This window comes from Nannospalax galili, unplaced genomic scaffold (genome assembly GCF_000622305.1).
Source record: "Nannospalax galili isolate Female #2095 unplaced genomic scaffold, S.galili_v1.0 scaffold618, whole genome shotgun sequence".
Classification (NCBI taxonomy): domain Eukaryota; kingdom Metazoa; phylum Chordata; class Mammalia; order Rodentia; family Spalacidae; genus Nannospalax; species Nannospalax galili.
In genome coordinates, this window is record NW_008341873.1 from 340,138 (window position 1) to 359,639 (window position 19,502).

The window sequence follows — 19,502 nt, forward strand, 5'->3', positions numbered from 1 at the left end:
TACATGGGTGCACTTACCTACATGCAGACATAACACTCATACACATAAAATAAAAATAATAAATAAACTTAAAAAAACCCACCTTATATGCATGTGTGGAATTCTCACAAATAAATAAATAAATAAATAAATAAATAAATAAATAAATGGAACATAATGGATCATAAAGCAATCATAGGAGTAACTCTCCAGTCTTCTGAAGGGACAGGACAGGTGGGTGATTATCATCAGATCCTTGGTCCTTGGTCCTAGTGTCTAAGACACAACTTGAAACAATATGGCAATTTTATGATCAAGAATGACAGCATAGTTGGTAAGGGGTGGCACACCCCTATAAGCTAGGCTTTTAGGAGGCTGAGGCAAGATGATTACAAATTCCAAGCCAGCCAGCTTGGGCTCCATAGTGAGTCTGAATCCAGCCATGGCTATACAGTGATAACATATCTCAATACGTAAGCAAATAAAAACAATGACAAAGAGTGCCTTATCACCTGCTAAGAAGTCTTTCTCTCTGGACTATTAAAGACAGAGAGATTCCCAAATGTTAAATTAGAAGGAACAAAAGCCCTTCCCCAAATTCCTAGTTATGGAAATGCTGGACCATGTAGAGAAAATGGTAAGTTCAAGTTTATGCTGTTAATTAAAACCAGGGTCTGGGCCAGGCATGGTAGTGCACGCCTTTAATCCCAGCACTCAGGAGGCAGAGGTAGGCAGATCTCTGTGAGTTTGAGGCCAGCCTAGTCTACATAGTGAATTCTAGGCCAGCTGAGCTACCGGAGGACCCCCTTCCCTTGGGGACACACAACTCAGAATTTCTGTTGGAAGGGCAACACACTGAACAATTATTACGAATGATTTCAGCATCACTATTTTATCAAATTTTCTAAGCAATCACCTTACCCATGACTAACAACTGGACATAGAGCAAATGTCTTAATAGGGATATAAATATGGCAAGACCAGACAGGAGGTAGGTGGAGCAATCCAGAAGGCAAAATTGTACCCAAAGTTGTGCTCAGGGATACTGCCTCTACAAACTGTTTCCTTCTATTAAAAAAAAAAAAAAAAAGAAAAAGAAAAAGGTTTTATCTAGGGTCAGGTATGCTAGGTACGCAAAGGAAAATTCCAGAGCTATACACCACTAACAAAGTCAGTAACAGTACCATAGACAGCAGGGGAAGGTGGAGCCACTGTGGAAATGTCTACATTCCAATCCCTTTGAGATACAGCCAGAATTAGTTATATATGATTACAGAAAAGGACCCTGTGATTATATAAAATAGTTAAAAGTCAGACAGACCGTCAAGGTGTGAGAACTAGTAAAACAAGGAGAAAGTAGAAAAAGAAGAAAAACAAAAAACAAACTCCTCTCCAAGGGCAGAATGAAAGTCAAAATCTCTCCTATTAGAAGGAGACCTCAAACTCCCTGGGCTACTTCTGAATCTGCCATTCATTTTCCCATCACGTCTACACATCAAATGCAGTCTTCAGGGTCTAAGGGTGGTGGGGAGGCCCAGCAGGAGGCCAGCCTCCAGCAGCAGTGTGAACAAACTCCCAAACAGCTCTCGGGCTTCTTAGCCTTTAACTAAGCAACAGTGAAACTGGTCCCCTTTCATGCCATATTAATGTGCTACAAATACAAACTCTCAAGCATATTCGGAGGACACGGGAACTCAAACAGGGCAGAATGGAAGTTTGGATCCTCTTCCCAGCATTGTCTTGTCCTAACACTGCAGTGCAGCCACACTAGCTATCCGGACAGCATCAGCGCCTGTCTCTCTCATGTCCAAGGAGCGCAGAAGGCAGTTCCAGAACTGTTGCTTCTCTCTGGGCACTGGGAAAGCAGGTAGACAGTCAGTCTCCCGCTAAGAGGAGGGCAGCTTTAACACACAGTGGGAGAAAGGGGCTTAGGGAGGGGAGACCCGGTCCAGACTTCCTGACATGGTTCCATCTGTGGTTTGCTGGCCACAGCTGAATATGTCTACTGTTGACAGGCTCAGGCAGTGAGCAGATTGCTTCTGTTCTAGGGTGACCATGAATCCCTAAATACCTGACACCTTAACTCTTGTTCACTGAACCAATGAATCTAAACCTATCAGAAAGGTCTTTGAGGGTACATACAAATAGTTAACATAGAATTTCATTTCTTTCCATGCCCCAAAGGCATTAAATGTACCAGGGGATTATAGGAAAAAAAACAACTCAAAGTCAAGGGGCCTTGACTGCATCTCACTTTATCTACAACTGCATCTCACTTTATCTACAACTCTGATCTGCCTTGATTTCTCTTCAGCCATCCTCTTGTCATGAGGCCTTCCTGACACCATTAGCCAGGTTCTGAGGAACAAGTCCATTGGAGTGGTCTTGCACCTGACAGAACAGACCCAAAAGATTAGGAGGTAGAGTGCATGGGACTTTGGGCTTAGAGTCTCTCTGAATGTACTTTCAGAACTTTCTAGCCTATGAAGGCAATGAAATATCCCACACTGGCCCAACCACTCCCTACCCATCCCTCTAGACCAAGAGCAAAATGAAAAGGCAAAAGCCCTAATTCATGCAGAAGGAACACAGATCTTTTAAGGCTCTGATCAGATTCAAACCAGGGCAGTGAGAAAGCACAACACCAAAAAAACTCAAAACACCTTTGAGAAAGGATCCTCCGAAGACTCCAAAGGGCAAGTCTATCAGTCTCATTGCCAGGAGAACACAGGAGGGCTGTGACAAAGGGGAGATTGACTGGAAATCCATCATACATCTTCTTGGTCAATACAGCTCAACTCACAGTGATCGACGTTTGATCGACATTTGCGAATGAAACGCAATAGCTGAGCTAACACAGCAGTCCCTCTCTTATCCTCAAGGGATGTATTTCAAAACCCTCAGTGGATGACCGGAACCACACATACATAGTTATCATCCACTGTAAACAACCTATGTTTTCACTATGCCCTGTAGGGCTGCCACATAGTGCCAGGGTTAATTGACCCTTTCATGTTTCAGGCCTGGGTGCTTCCTTCACATCACACTCTTGTGCTTTGGGACCAGTAAGTAAAATAAAATAAGTGTTACTTGTACATAAGCACTGCAATATTGTAACAGTCAATGTGTTACTGTGTGACTGATGGGACAGCGCATATAGAGTGTGGATACTCAGACAAAAGGATGAGTCTCTTCCTGGTGGGATGAGGCAGGACACAGTAAGATTTTAACATGCCACTCAGAAACACACATAGTTTAAAACTTACGAACTGCTTGATTCTAAAATTTTCCATTTAATATTTTTTGGACCACAGTTGATTGTAGGTAATATACAAGTGGGGAGTACTGTACTAAAACAGACCACTCTAAAATAGTCTAACTTTAGCAGAATTTGTCATTGGATTCTTACAAAAGGGGTTTGGACTTTAATAAAAAGAAGTGAGTTAGTAGATTATAGATTGGGGTATATTAGTTGAACAGAGAGGGACCGAGGCTATGATGGGAGTCGGCCCATCTCTTAAACATGGAATGGAACAACTTTTAAAGGGCTGCTGTAACTTACACACTGCATCATTCCAGTGAATATTTTCTATGCTATAGTTAAGTTGAAATAGTCTATGTTAATATCATCTTTGTAGCACACAACCTGAACAAAAATAGGTGAGATATATAGATAAGGGGCATATATACTCAGTCTATAAAGCTCTGAGTGTGGGGGCCCTGCTGGCTTAGGATCACACACTTATTGTGGTCACAATACCTCTGACATTACTCAGGAATAAGTGAGGGGAAGAAATGACACCCATATCCATACCACACACTCCCATATAATGCTCCACATGATCAGGTAGTTCGACTGGCGCTTTCTCCTCTCCCATCTATCCTCTGGTCTAAAGAGGGAGAGACTGCCAAACCTAGAAGGAAAGCTCAAGTACATAAAGAAACAACAGTCCAAGTGCTCTGAACTTGGAATAAAGATGGACTATGGGTCCTAATGAGGAAAGTCTACATACAAACTCATACCACAATTTCCCCTAAAAAATAATGAGATGCTTTCAATAAATCTGATTTAATCATAGTTTAAATATAAAAGACAACAAAGTGAACATTCACATCCCCAAATGGCGAGAAGGCAGAAGGCAGAAGTAAAAATGGTATTTTCTTTCTGCTCAGAAAGAAGATGGTTCAAAAGGACTGGAGAGTGAGCAGCACTGTGAGTCCATTGTACAGCAAACCTCACTGGTCAGCCACAGTACTGCTTGGCCCCACATTAGCCACTGAGAGGGACAGTGACTGTTAGAAAGGAAAGGACAGTTCTTACAACATCAGGGACCTTCATTTAGTCTTCTACAAAAAAGATAAAGCTTTGCACATAATTCCTCATCTACCATCTTCAAATCCTCCAAACTCTGAAAACCAAGAGTTTACAAAAGAATTCATTTTGCAACAAGAATGAATGACCTTATTTGGTGGAAAAATGTGACTTGAATTCATAAAATCCTCTGTATCTGTTTATCCTGTTTATCTAGTATGATTATTCTTATATGTCATTACCAAAATGATGAGTTTGATTATATGGGGCCAACTCCAGACCCCTTTGGAGGTATTATTTATGAGAGAAAAGCCATACTTTACAAAACAAAAAACAAGCCTCTACTGCTTGAAATTTTAAAACACATCTGGCCTACAGGGAGGAAAGACTACATACCTGTAATAGTGAGACAGAGAGTCTTATAAAGTTTCCAAGGCCAGAGAGAGCCAAACTTCCTGTTTTAGATGATCTAGCCAGCTTTCCATGTAAGCCAGCACTGTGTTTGAAGTGGGAATTCTATTACCCATGGTCATAACTACATGTTACAACCTGGTTTCCTACCTTCACATATTCCAGAGTTGGGTCCAGAAGATGTGGGTCCCTGAAAAGAGAAAAGAGAAATATACATGAGAACAACGTATTCTTTAAATTAAGTGTGTCCGACATTATTTTACCCTATTCATTTAAACCATTAAGTTGTCCCCCACCTCCCAAACAGTATACCCAACAGGCAGGTAAGGAAGTCAGAACGAAAGCAGATCCTTATCATGGGGAGAGAGAATATAACCATGACCTCAATCTAGAGGTGTCACATGCTTTCCTGCCAAATGTAGGCCTCAGAAAGCTGGAGTATTTGATGTGTTCTACGTCCATTCAAGCATTAAAAACTAGCCTCAAGTTTAAAATAGAGTCCAAGGGGGTACGCAGATGCCCAAACACACAGTCCTCTCCAGGACTGATGTCTTCTAGGTTAATGCCCAGACAGTCCCCAGTAAACCACTGGCCTGGGTCCACTTTGACAGCAAGACAATGGAGGCTCCAGCAGGCAGGTAGCTGCCCAGTGCCTGAGTACCCTTGTGCCCAGTTCTTCTCAACCACATTTTTCTCTTCTTATCATTAATACTTTCCACCCACTTCTGGTATAAAATGGTGATTTGGCCAAATTTCCTCTAATGCCCTACCTAGTATTTTACTGAATCTAATGGCTGCTCTACTAAAATACTACATAAGGATTGACTAGATAATTAAAAGCAGACAATGGTGGCACTGGGGAGGGTGACTTGCTACAGACGGTGAAGAGAAGATCCAAGGCACTAGGAGAAGAAAGGAACATTTTACCTGGCACAGGGTTATAGGGAGATGCCCTCACAATGTGAAAAGATGCTGCTTCACAGACTTAAACTTCAAAAAAGTGACACTTCCTGGCCAACAGGACATCATTTATAAAGGACAGAAGAGCTCTAAAGCCTGCAAGGTTTTCTCTGAAAGGAAGCAATTTTCTTTGTGACAGAAAGGTCTCCATGGGAAGCAGAACTCCCTGACAAGCAGCCCCCTAGGAAGGGTAAGCTCACCCCAAGGCTGGTGATTGACTCTTTCCCTGAATGAGAGCAGCACAGCCACTACTTGTGATAGAAGTTCCAACCCACAGGTGAGGAACAAGGCTACCCTGCAGAGGAGATGGATCCTACCCCCAAGCCCTCCTCACACTGATGTGGCTGTTCACGATTCAGAGCTGCATACAGCATGCTGGCATGGAGGCAAGCTGGTGTTAAGATGCTGCTCTGCAGGCAAATAGATTAGGTTCTGACATGAGCCCTTTGCAGGGTCAGAGGATCTGAGAGGGGCTTAAGCTCTAAGTCCTGGGTTGTTCCCACCAAAGAAGGGTATGAGCCCAAAGCCTTCACATAGGCACACAGTGTACAATCTGGTACTCCTCCACCAACTCTCTTGAGTCCGGCCGCCATGCCGTCAGTATCTTCCTCTGCAGGTCTCTAATGTTGGTTCTATGCTCATTCCAGAAAGTGTCACACTCTAGAGAGCGGCAGTGTCATCAGGTCTTGTTCCGAGGAAGCACCCCGTCAGTGACTAAAACTCCATCACCAGCGTTTTCCTTGTGCTTCCCCTTTAAGTTCTTGAAACTGTGATTTTTACTGACTGGACATTTTATGCTTATAGACCCAGCTGTCCAGCCCTGGGAGGGCGGAAACATGCTAGAACCACTGAAATGCCATTTTTCATCTCCATATTTCTGTTATGTACATTTAAAAATGTACTTTATACACACACACATATATACACATGCACGCTTTAAGTATGAATTAGGTATGCACTGTCTAAATTGATGACTCTTAAACATTTTAATCTCAGCATTCTATTAACACTCCAAATTATATTGGACCCCTAAAAGTATTATGTCATATTTATTGATTATTGACATTAGAAATTAAAACTGAGAAACTTAAAAAATCAATTTAAAAAGCCCATTATATTTATATAAAACATTAGAAATAGACATGTTAACATAACCAAGATTTAGTGAAAAGAGTGGTGGGTGCCGTTTTGCAGTTTTGTAACTTTTTCATGACTGACTTAGTAGAATTCAGCTGAATTTGTGTATCTATTGCATTCAGTGTGTTGTGTGATACACGTTGCTTGGAATGAAGACAATCCAGACTCTCAGATAAGTAACTGGCAAAGGGAAGGATACCTAAGGATGGTCGACTTTCACAACAAAAGCCAGGAAGTTGAAGCAGGAGAATCATCACAAGTTCAAGGCCAGCCTGGGTACCACAATGAGTCCCAGACCAGGCAGAACTCTATAGTGAGATTCTGTCTTAAGAAAAGAGAAATGGGCTGGAGACCGGCTCAGCAGTTAAGAGTACTGACTGCTCTTGCAAAGGACCTGGGTTCGAGTCCCAGCACCCACGTGGTGGCTAACACCCATCTGTAACTCCAGTTCTAGGGGATCTGACACCCTCTTCTAACCTCCATGGGCATTGCATGACACAGGTGCACTTACATACATGCAGGCAATATACTCATACACAGAAAAATAATAAATATTTTAAAAAAGAAAACAAACAAAAGGAGTGAGTGATGTTTGCTCTTCTTCCTCCTCTTTGTTTTTGTTTTGAGACAGGATCTCACTCTGCAGCTAACACAGGCCTTGAACTCATGATCTTCCTGCCTACGCCTGTTGAGTGCTAGGATGACAGGCTGGCAAGTGGTAGTTTTTTTATAGTTTAGCTGTAAGTAAGAAATCTGAAATCAAGTCTTTTATTCTTATACTTTGAGTGGTCCTTTACATATGTGACCAATACTTTGGAAAACATTGGTTTATTGAAGCCTGCAGATCTTTCAAATTTTGACCCATTTCAGTATAATACAGAATATCATATTTGTTAGTATCACCACTAATCTCATTAGAGAAGTTATTAAGTATTAGGAACTGTCAAATTCATGGTGAAAGATATGAGTTTTTCAAAACTCTTAAATTTTACTTGAAAGCTTGAGGTTGTACTTTTTGTATTTTTGGTTTTTGTTTTCTTTTTCTTTTTCATTGGCAACTAATACAGTCAAATAGTTTCCTTGGGGGTCATTCATTTCCAGGAAAATATCTGTCAAATACCAAGATCATATAGTCATAATTTTAATTTCAATTTTTTAAATTTCAGTTTTTAATTTATGTGTCTTGCTGTAGTGCTGTCAGAATGAGATGTTTTAGGCCACATGTCGTTATTTCAGTCACTTTAGAACAGTGCCTGGCATCCTTGCCCTTCCTACTATACTTGATTATAATTTCCTTTCACCTTTTCAAAGCTGAAGCCTTCCTCTCTCTCTTTTTCTAGATACATACATGAAACTCACTTCACTCTCTTGAGCTAGTTCCCAGGCTGATTCTCAAACACTCCTGGAAGGGGGTGCATAACCAGTCCAGGATGGGCCAGACCCGACTTCAGTGACTTCTGAGGCTACCCCAGCTGTAGTCAGTATTGTTATTCAGAGAGTGGTCACCTCAAGGGAAAACCTACTTCCTATTGCGTTATAGTAAAAGATGAGAAAGACAGTTAAGAATTGAGACCTAGTAGAATTAAATTATTAAAGGTTTTTTAGGGGCTGGAGAGATGGCTCAGTGGTAAAGAATACTTGCTGATCTTCCAGAGGACCCAGGTTCAAATTCCAGCACCCACATGGTGGCTTACAACTGTCCGTAACTCCAGTTTCAGAGGATCCGACATCCTGACCTGGGCATTGCACAACACAAGTACACTTACATACATGCATGCAGTACACTCATACACATAAAATAAAACAAAAATAATAATTTTTTTTATCTTTTTGAAGCAGGGTCTCCCTGTAGCCCCAGCTGTCCTGGAACTCACTATGTAGACCAGGCTGGACTTGAACTCACAGAGATCCGCCAGCCTCTGCCTCCCAAGTGCTGGGACTACAGGCGTGCGCTACCATGCCCGGCTAATAAAATATTTTTTAAAATACTTTTTAAACCTTTTTTATTAGACTTTTTGAGAAAGGGTCCTCACTGTGCAGCCCTGACTGGCCTTGAACTTGCTATGTAGACCAAGCCAACCTTGACTTCACAGAGATCCACCTGCCTTTACCTCCCAAGTGCTGGGATTAAAGGCATGGGCCATCACGCCTGGCCCAAAACATCAAACTTCATTAGCCATTTTAACACAAATACTAGTTTCACATAACTGTGAGACTACAGGGAAGAGGACCAGCATGAGCAAGAGCACAGGGGTGAGGACCACAGGCAGCTAGAGCACAGGGATGAGGAGCACGGTGAGCGGCAGCACGGAGATGAGGAGCACGGTGAGCGGGAGCACGGAGATGAAGAGCACGGGGATAAGGAGCACGGTGAGTGAGAGCATGGGGATGAGAAGCACGGTGAGAGCATGAGGATGAGGAGCACGGTGAGCGAGAGCACAGGGATGAGGAGCACAGTGAGTGAGAGCATGGGGATGAGGAGCAGAGTGCTTGCTGGCATCGCCCTTTGTACAAGGCACCAGCAAGTTCATCTACCGTTGCTGTTACACTGTCACTGTAAATGTCAACACAGTGAAAAAAAGGACAATTACATCTTAATACCAGTATGAAAATGGATTAGAACTTACAGATGCCCTGGACAGCACAGAGATGCCCAGGAGCCCATGGGTGACACTTTAAGAACCTTCATTTTAAAACATACATATGGGTACACATACATACACATATCATTTGAGTGCTCAAGTATTTTTACCAACATATGTACAATATTGATATCAAAAGCTCAGCTTACAAAATAAAAATAAACAGGATCACATCAAATAAAAAAGTTTCTACAATGAGGAGCTGGAGAGATGGCTCAGCAGTTAAGAGCACTGCTGCTCTTGCAGAGGACCCAGGTTTGGTTCCCAGCACCCACATGGCAGCTAACAACCACCTGTTAGTTCCAGGGGATCCGACACCCTCTTCTGACTTCCGTGGGCACTGCACACATGTGGTACACATATACACACAGGCAAAACACTCATACACATAAAAATAAACTTAAAAAAAAAAGAAAAAAAGTACATGAAGTTGTTAGAAAAAAAGTGATGGGGAGACATGGGAGGAGTTGGAGGGGAGGGAGTAGGCGAGGATTTGATCAAAACACCTTATATGCCTGTATAAAATTCTCAATAATTTTTTAAAGTTAAAAATTTTTTTTTTAATTTCCTCACAGCAAAGGAAAACAATCAACAAAATGTAATAGTAGCCTGAAGACTCAGGAAAAACATTTGTAAACCATATTACCCAATTAAAGGGTTAATATCTAGTATATGTAAAGAACACACACAATTCAACAGTAGAGACATAAGCAACCTGATTAAATCAGGAAAAACTCGAAATAGCCTTTTATCTAAAAAAAATGGAAAATGGTTGACAGGTGTGCAAAAAAGGGATCAACATCACTAATCATCAGAGTAAATCAAAATCACTATAAAATACTACCTCATACGTGATAGTGTGGGGTGCAGGGGCTGAGGAAGGAGAAATAGGTGAGAGACCATAAACATACCCGTGTGCAGGATGAGCAGGCCTACACATCTCACTTGGAACACAGAAAACTGGGCTATCTGGGGATTCATGCTAGAGTGGATTTTAGTTGCCTTTCCTTCAAAAACAAAGGCAGATGGCTGTGAGATGATGGATGTGTTACTTTGCTTTACTATAGTAACCTTTTAACTATCTGTATATATCCCATAATAGCACATTGTATACCTTAAATAGACACAATCTTAACACTGACTTTTAAAAAAGTACAATCATGGCTGGAGAGATGGCTCAGCAGTGAAGAGCACTGACTGCTCTTGCAGAGGACCTAGGTTTGATTCCCAGCACCCACATGGTGGCTAACAATCGTCCTTAACTCTGGTTCCAGGAGATTCAATGTCCTCTCTTCTCCACTGCATGACACGAGTGCATTTACACACATGCAGGCAATACACTCATACACATAAAATAAAAAATAAATATTTTTAAAAGTACAATAAATACTCTGGAGACCCCATTCCCATGATACCTATTACTTTTCTTCTGCTCTCACTGGGCAGCAGGGATGCAGGGTTTGGTATAGACAGGTCAGATCTTGCCCTTCAAAATCTTTGCTACATGTTGAATGCTCTAATGCATCTACAGCATCTAGCACTTCCTCATCGCTTTGAACTTGTTCTCACTCTACTTTTATCTTAATACTACTTCCAATATCTATGACACACATCACTCACCATCTTCAACACTCAGTGGGGTCTGTTGATGTCTCCATGACTTGTTTAAGTCAAATACTAACCTATAAACACCATGGAAATATCCTGATGGCCAAGACCAAAACCATCAACAAAGCCTTGAGCCAGGTACAGCTTTGTCTGCTTAGCACCACATCTCTAAGTGAGCAGTTCCTAAGTGAAAGGTCTTCTATGCTTCTCATTCTGGATTGATAAATGGTGCTTTAATCAGGCATTAAAAAGCACCTCAAACAAATATCTTTTAAAAGTACAATCTTTACCTGCCTAACTCTTGAATAGCAATACCTGTTCTCTAGGAAACAAATTCATCTATTTAATGTAAATTACTTTCCTACTACCCCCCCCCAATCTTTTTTATGGTGCTGAGGACTTAACTCAGGGCCTTGTGTATGTAAGGCAAGAATTCTACCACTGTGCTACGTCCCCAGGTCAATGACTTCCTTTGAAAACCTCACTATCCAATATGGTCATCCATCACTAGCCACAGTGACTATTTAAATAAAATGTTCACGTGCTCAATAACTACGTGTGGTTAGTAGCGCCCGTATTACGCATCCCAATTACAGAACAGTCCCATCATCACATATCTCAAAGCTCTATTGCAGTGAGTTATGCTCTATAAAAACTTTTCTTTTTGAGGTCTCATTATGTGGCTCTGGCTAGCCTGGAATTCCCTATGTAGAGCAGGTTGGCTTCAAAATCACAGCAATCCATCTGCCTCTGCCTTCTGAATTTTAGGATTAAAGGTGTGCACCAATATGCTGGGTCCTCTACAAAAAACACTTCTAAACAGAAGGACATTTGTCTTCCAAAGAGCCCCTTACTTTGTTGTTTTCAGTCATGATTTACTGATTAAAGAGTCAAAGGAGATCTGAGGTGTGGTCAACTTGTAATGTTTCTACAAACAATGGCATCACAGGTCAGTGGCAGGTAAAGCTCCTACATATTAGTGTTGGGAAATAATCTTTTTCTTTCCTGCTTGAGACCCTGAAATAGTTGTGTGTCAGTGGACTGCATGTGAAAACTAACATGAGTCATTCAAACATTATGTAGCAGCAGATGAATGATTTAGGTTTGGTAAAAATTATACAGAAAGCCACCCAGAACATTCCCTGGAATGTCTGCAATTAAGTGAAGGCCTTTAAGGTTCAAAGTTTGGTTCTACTGAGCAAGAGCTGCTCAAGAATGAGGGAGAGGTGTGACAGTACAACTGAACACCTTGAACTTGTTCTCCAAAAGCCACTCCTAACAAGTGGGAGATGTGCATTAAAGAATAAAAAGGGATGCTCTCCCATGGGCCCTAACTAACGCAGAGAATCCCAAAGGATGCTCTTCTACAGCCAAGGCTTTAAATGGAAGAGGTGAAAATAGCCGCCATGAGCAAACAAAAATCCCAAGCAATTTCCCAAGAGTTGGCTAGAGACTGGAGGTTTGAGTTCCTTTCGTCTCTAACGTTATTATCAGTGAGGCTTGCTTAGATTTCTGTCATACCAGTAACTAAAATTACCTAATTCATAATAGTAAGTCCAATGTCCAGAGCTGAGGACAAGCTATTTGAAAACCTCAAATTTCACAAGGAGTCCCATCTTCCCCCCTTCCCTAAGAAAGTAAGTTGTTTCTCTGTCAGAGATTCTCGGGTGTTTTTCCTTCAGGAAGTCTGAGCTAGCCCTGGCATTGGGCCACTCTGGTCCACACCATTGCTGCATGTTGTCCTCAGTATCCAGCCATCCTTTCCCCTGCTACAATAAAGGAGTGTTCTAGTGGATGCTGGGCTGACAGACAGCACAAACCAACCAGCATCCAGATGATCCCATCTCTGAAGGACACTGAGGCTGGCCTTGCCTCAGGAGCTACAGGGCACAATACCTGCCTTGGGAGGTGCTGGTTAAGCAGTCCCTTCCCAAGAGGGTTTGAGGCTTGAAATGCAGTTAATATTAATGTGCATTTCTGAAGATGGGAGAAAGAAATGTTCCAGCTCAAAAGGCAGAAGGAAAGGGATTTTATACCCAGATATGGGGAGAAGGGCAGATCTTAGATAACATTAAATTCCATCTAAAAAAAAAGAGCTGTAATGTATTGTATTTCCTGTATTACAAAGTATGACTGTATTTCCCTATGTGATATGCTAAACAGTTGAGTTGCTCTACGGAATGAAGTAACTAAATTATATCTGGATTTCAGCAAGCACGTTGGGAAATCATAACATTGCTATGACCAAACAACTCATAGAAAACCCAACTTATTTAGTAATCAGTAGTTTAGTTTCAAACCAAACAAACCATATCCCACCAAAACCAAATGCCATCCCTAATAACCTAGAAAGGTCCTTATGAAGTGCCCACACAGGCCCCATACCATTCATATATTATGATTGTGACTTGATGGCACAGTGATCAACTGATGAATGAAGAAAGTCCAACAGGGCTACTTCATGGACAGGTACCCATGCTGCAGGGTTACATACACAGACTCCACACTGTGAGAACTTGGGAATAAGAACAGCACCTATATCATAGGATGGTTGTGAAGACTGAATAAGGATGCAATTAATTTATCAAAATATTTTACTTTTTAATAATTTTTATTTTATGTGTATGAGTGTATTGCCTGCATACATGTAGGTACGCCCGTGTCATCCAATGCTCATGGAGGTCAGAAGAGGGTGTCAGATCCCCTGGAACTGGAGTTTTGGACAGTTGTTAGCTGCCATGTGGGTGCTGGGAATTGAACCCGGGTCCTCTGCAAGAGCAACCAATACTCTTAACCACTGAGCAATCTCTCCAGCCCCAATTTATCAAAATATTTTAAAGTGTTTGATACATGACATAATATATGCTGTATGAGCTATGTTAAATAACCTCAGTTAGGTCCCTTGCCTTCCCCCAAAGTTGTTTAGGTGAAGGATAAATCTAATCAGGTAAAGTAAAACACAGATAAATTTTGAATTTCTAATCTAAAAACTGTATGTACATAAATAGGAGTTGGAAAAGATGTCAACTTTATTTGACCAAATTTAACTGTGAAATAGAAGGAACAAGTTATGGAGGATCTGATGGGATCCTAGGCTACACTGATAGGTTAAATAGAGGTAAGAGGCACTTGTCAGGGTATGTCTGCAGTATTCATTTCAGGGTTGACTCAGAAAACCAGGACTTGGGATAGGGAGATGAGAGTCTTGACACTTGGCCCATTTATGCTTGAAGAGAGGATGGACACAAATGGATTGCCACCATATAGCTCAAGGTCTTTAAGTGCAAGAAAAAGCAAATACTCTGTTTAGACCGAGGCAAGCATGAATCCATGGGACGAGTTCAGCCTCACTTAAGGAAGAGCTTTCCAACAGCTAACACCATCTTAAAATGGAGGAAATTGCCTTGCCAAGACATGTGAAAGGTGATGGTCATTTGTCCCAGGCAAGGGCTGGCCAGGCTGCTTTCAGGCAGTTGTAAAAAGGTAAAGCATAAGGGTGGAGATTATCTGTCTTTATACAAAACAATAAAGTATTTATAGAGCATTTATCTTGAGCTAAAGTATTTAGAGATATTGGAATATCTAATCATCATAATCCTGTGAAGCAGGTAGTACTGTCCCCAACTTACAGATGATAAAACAGAGGGTACCAGGTTGGAGGTGGGGGGAGCTGGGTTTTTATTTTTAATATTTTTATTGATTTGAGAATTTCATACAATATACTTTGATCATATACAGACCCCTTCCACTTCCACCTTACTTCCCTTCCTTACAACTTCATGTCCTCTATTATTATGTGTCTTTTTTAAAAAGGCCTGTCAAGTCTAATCTGTTTCCCAAGTGCACTTTGGTGTAGGTCTATCCCTTGGAGTCTGGTCAATCAGGTGTCATACCAGTAAAGGAAAGTGATTCTCCTCCCAGTATCTATCAATTGCCTCCCCATCCACGCTGGGCCCCTGTCTGGCTTGGGTTTTCACAGGTCTTGTGCATGCTGTCATAAGTGTTATGGATTCATATGTATAACTACCCTGTGGTGTTCAGTCAAATTTCCCATATTCATCTACTGCCTCTGGCTCTTACAACCTTTCTGCTCCTTCTTCCACAATGATCCCTGAGCCTTTGGAGGAGATGGTCAGATATAAGTGACTCACTTAGGGTTGAGCCCTTTGCAGTCTCATTCTCTGCACACTGAACAGTTGTGGGTCTCTGTTAATTGCCATCTGCTGCAAGAAGTATAAGTCACTATGAGTCAGTTTAAACTATGTTTATTTAGCAGAATAGTTGTAGATTCTCTCCTCTGTCCTATGACCTGTCTAGCAACAGGTTCTTGGTCCTGATAACAGTGTCAGGTATGGATTCCATCTTACAAAGCAGGCCTTAAACCCAATTAGAAGGTGGTTGGTTACTCCTAATATTTGTGCCACCATCCTATGACCTGTCTAGCAACAGGTTCTTGGTCCTGATAACAGTGTCAGGTATGGATTCCATCTTACAAAGCAGGCCTTAAACCCAATTAGAAGGTGGTTGGTTACTCCTAATATTTGTGCCACCATCCTATGACCTGTCTAGCAACAGGTTCTTGGTCCTGATAACAGTGTCAGGTATGGATTCCATCTTACAAAGCAGGCCTTAAACCCAATTAGAAGGTGGTTGGTTACTCCTAATATTTGTGCCACCATTGTACCAGTTGGCATATTTTGCCAAGATGGTTGTTATTGTAGTTCGCAGGATTCATAGTTGGAAAAGGCTGATGACTCCCTTTCTCTGTCAGTACCATGCATAGCACCTTCTAGTGCTATGAAAGCTAGTCAGCAGAGATGTAGCTTCTAGGTCAGTACTAGCCTAGTTTCTCCTTGCTTGTTTTGCAACTCACATATGTAGTATCTACAGTAATAGGGTTTTACCATCAAGTTCTGATGGGTAACCAACTGCAACAGCAACAGCCAGAGTTGTTTGAGGGTCTATGGGATCTCTCTGGACAACAATTCCAAAACAGGGAGTCCATTCCTGGCACTGGGTTTTCATTTGCTAGCCTGTGGTATCTATTGAGGCCATTGAACCCCTGCTATAGGGTTTGAACCAATCCTCTAACTGATGACATCATACTGCATCTAGCAGGGTACCAGTATACTACCCACCTCTCATAGCAACAGCCGAAGGACTCAGCTGTGCAGTTGATCCAGAAACAGAGGCCAGGAGAAGCATGGATCAGAGCTGCCTATCACTCTGACTTGCCCCATTCTCCTACAAAAAGTGAAGCCAAGAGAAGCCACTTGATGTTCAGGAAACCAGAGCCTGTCTCCTAAGCTCCTGTCAACAGTGGTCTCAGTTGGCTCATGGAAGACATCAGCACAGAGCATTTCAGCTCATGTTCCCATGCATGGATGGACTGGAAAGCACTCTAAGATTGAAAGTAAATCCTGACAAGTCACTTGGAGAACCTTACAAGAGGTATTTGGCATTCCCCCAGGATTATTCTGTTTTCCTTGTCTGAAAGGCCTTGGGAGAAAACAAGAGGAAACACACCAAAATCCCCCTTGGCCATGTCCCCAAATGAACTTGGCAAGGTCTGTCCATTCTGTCCTGGGAGGGGAGTCCAATAGCTCACACAGTTAAGTATCAGGCCTCCTAAGTAGCCTTGCACCTTCTCAAAGGCATAAGTGATTATGGGAAGATTGAGAGCCATAAGATCAAGTTGGTTGGGGCTGGGGCTATAGCTCAGTGGCAGAGTGCTTGCCTAGCATGCACACATGCACAAGGCCCTTGGTTCAAGCCCCTATCCAAATACTTTAAAAATCAATGCCCTGAACTAAATTTAAAAATAGTTTTTAAACGGTAATTAAACACAGAAGGCTGTGTCTTTTTCTTTCTCAGCCATCCACCAAACTCAGCTCATCAGAAAGAAGCCAGCATTTTCCCACACAAATACCATTCCCAATGGGCCAGATAGCATAGAAGTTAGCCTTAGAGACCCGCCTCTAACTTGAAATAGAATATCCAATTATTCACATAAGACTGAAGCAAGCAGTCTTGAACCACAGATTTATATTCTCCAAGAGGGATCACTAGAAAACAAACAGAGGGTCTTGGCAAGGGGGAAGGTTAAAAATAATATTTTTGGCTTATGCTAATTATGAATCTCTACCCTGTGAATCCATGATGTGGGCATCTCTGGTTACAAATGAGGGGTCTGGCAGGCACCACAGTCCTTCCTGGTGGGTGGGCATGCTGCCCCACTCTGACTGGTTGACAGGGGAGGCAGCAGAGTGAAACCTAGCTCTTACTATTTTAAAGTTCATTAAGTTTTAGATAACATCACTGTTTATTCTAGTCATTTAAAAACATCCCACTTTTTAAAGTTTACATTTTAGGAATGTTTGAGTCATGGAAATGATATACTTACAATTTACTTTCTTATTAGTAGCCAGATTGGTCATTTCCTTCCTCTTAAAAGGACACCTGATCTGTGAGTGCTTGCTATTTTGAGTTATGCCTGTTAAAGAGTTCACTAAAAAAGCCCCCCCCACCCCCGAGTGGTTAGAATACAAATGAGGGAAAAGTTCCCTGTTTGTCCTAAGTCACAAAATGTCTTAAATGAATGACAGATTTAAATATTTAAATCTTTAAATATTGTAGAACAAATTAGTGGCTAATAGTGTCATCAACCAAAAATCCTTTGAGATACAAAAAAAAAAAAGAGTCATCTGTATAAGATCATTATTTCATGTGACAAAAGATTGTGAGAAATTAGACCCAGACTACTTCAGAATAAGATAACTCCACACTTACTCAAAAGCTGCAGGACTGGCACCCCACTTCGTGCATGTGGCATAGTATCCTCACCCCATTTTTTATATATGTATTTATATATATATTTTTATATAGTCTCTCCCTCTACATGAGCAACTCCCTAAATGAAATTCCATGCCCTCTTCCTGGCCAGCATTTCCCACATTTCTTGAACTCATCCCACAAATATTCTCAAACACCTACAATGTGTCATGCACAAGGATGAGAGACAAAGGCCTTACATTCAGAGAGGTCTCAGGCAAATGGGGAGGACAGATCAAGACATCCAGTGTGACACCCAGTGGGTGGGGGTGGGGTGGGGACGAGACCCTGCAGGGCCTTTCAACAACACATAAGCTAAGTTTTGAGACCTGAGCAGGCTGGTAAAACAGCCCTGGGATAGGTGGTGATGAGAAATGTTCCAGGCAACAGGGGATACATGTCAAAAGCCAAGGGCATGTGATGACATGGTGTATCTGGGGAACTGCAAGCTCTTCAAGAGTTAACATGCCTTTGTCTCTTACTCTTACTGGATGCCTGGGGTGCCCTCCCCAGCTTCTTACTGCTCTGCAACCTTCTCTCCACACAGCAGCAGAGAGATGATTCCCCACTCAGCATTTTCAGACTTCTCCTACCTCAAAGCAAAGCCCCTAGTCATCACCATGGCCTGTGAGCCTTTCTGTGATGATCCTAGCCAGCTCAACAACCTCACAGTAATGGGCAGAAGCCCCCTCCAAGAGTTCTTTCCTCTGATGACTCAGTCAAGCGCCAATCTAGGTACGGCTGCGAAGGGACTTTTGAAGACAGAATTAAGGTCCCAGTTTGATGGACTTTAAAATACAATCATTATCCAGATAAGCCTGATGGGACTTAAGAAGGATCCTATGTGAGGGACACTGCTGCTGATGTGACATTGCAACAGGGCCTATAAGGCCCATGGCACTAGTACCATATGAACCAGCAATTCCACTGTTGAGTGTACTCATAGAACAGAAAACAAGATCTCAAAGAAATATTTATATACTTAATGTGGTTTAAATGAGAGATGTCCCCCATAGGCTCATGTATTTGAACACTTGGTCCCTGGTTGGTGGCACTGTTTGGGGAGGTTATAGAACCTTTAGGAGGTGGAGGCTTGCTGGAGGAAGCATGTTATTGGGGGTAGGCTTTGAGGATTTACAGCCTCAGCCCAATTCTAGTTCTCTGCTTCCTGTGTGCAGTCAAGATGTCGTCTCTCAGCGTCCTGCCCTGGCTGCCTGCTGCCATGTTTCCCCCACCATTATGGACTCTCCCTCTGGAACCATAAGCCAAAATAAACTCTTCTTTATATAAGTTGCTTTTGGTCATGGTGTTTTATCACAGCAACAAAAAAGTAACTAATACACTCATGTGCACAGGGGCATTCTTTACAAAAGTCAAAACGTAGATGCCATACAAGTACCACCGAGTGCCTGAATCGACAAAATGTTGTATGGATGTAGAGTGGAATATAATCCAGCCTTAAAGAGGAGGAATTTCTGGCATATGCTATAACATGGATGAAGCTTGAAAAAAATTACGCTCTGTGAAATAAGCCAGGAACGATTTATAAGTCTACTTATGTGAGGCTAGGCAAACTCAGAGACAGATGGTAAACTGGTGCTACCAGTCTGGGGAGGCGAGAG

General features: G+C 41.9%; 1 protein-coding gene across 1 annotated transcript in view; it reads right to left on the reverse strand.

Annotated features, from left to right (window-relative positions):
* Nucleotides 1-19,502, reverse strand: part of Bcar3 (BCAR3 adaptor protein, NSP family member) — a 120,426-nt gene that overhangs the window by 75,635 nt on the left and 25,289 nt on the right. The window contains exon 3 of the mRNA XM_008837475.3: nt 4,853-4,892. Within this exon, the coding sequence (XP_008835697.1) occupies nt 4,853-4,892 (40 nt within the window). The remainder of the gene's footprint in view (nt 1-4,852; nt 4,893-19,502) is intronic.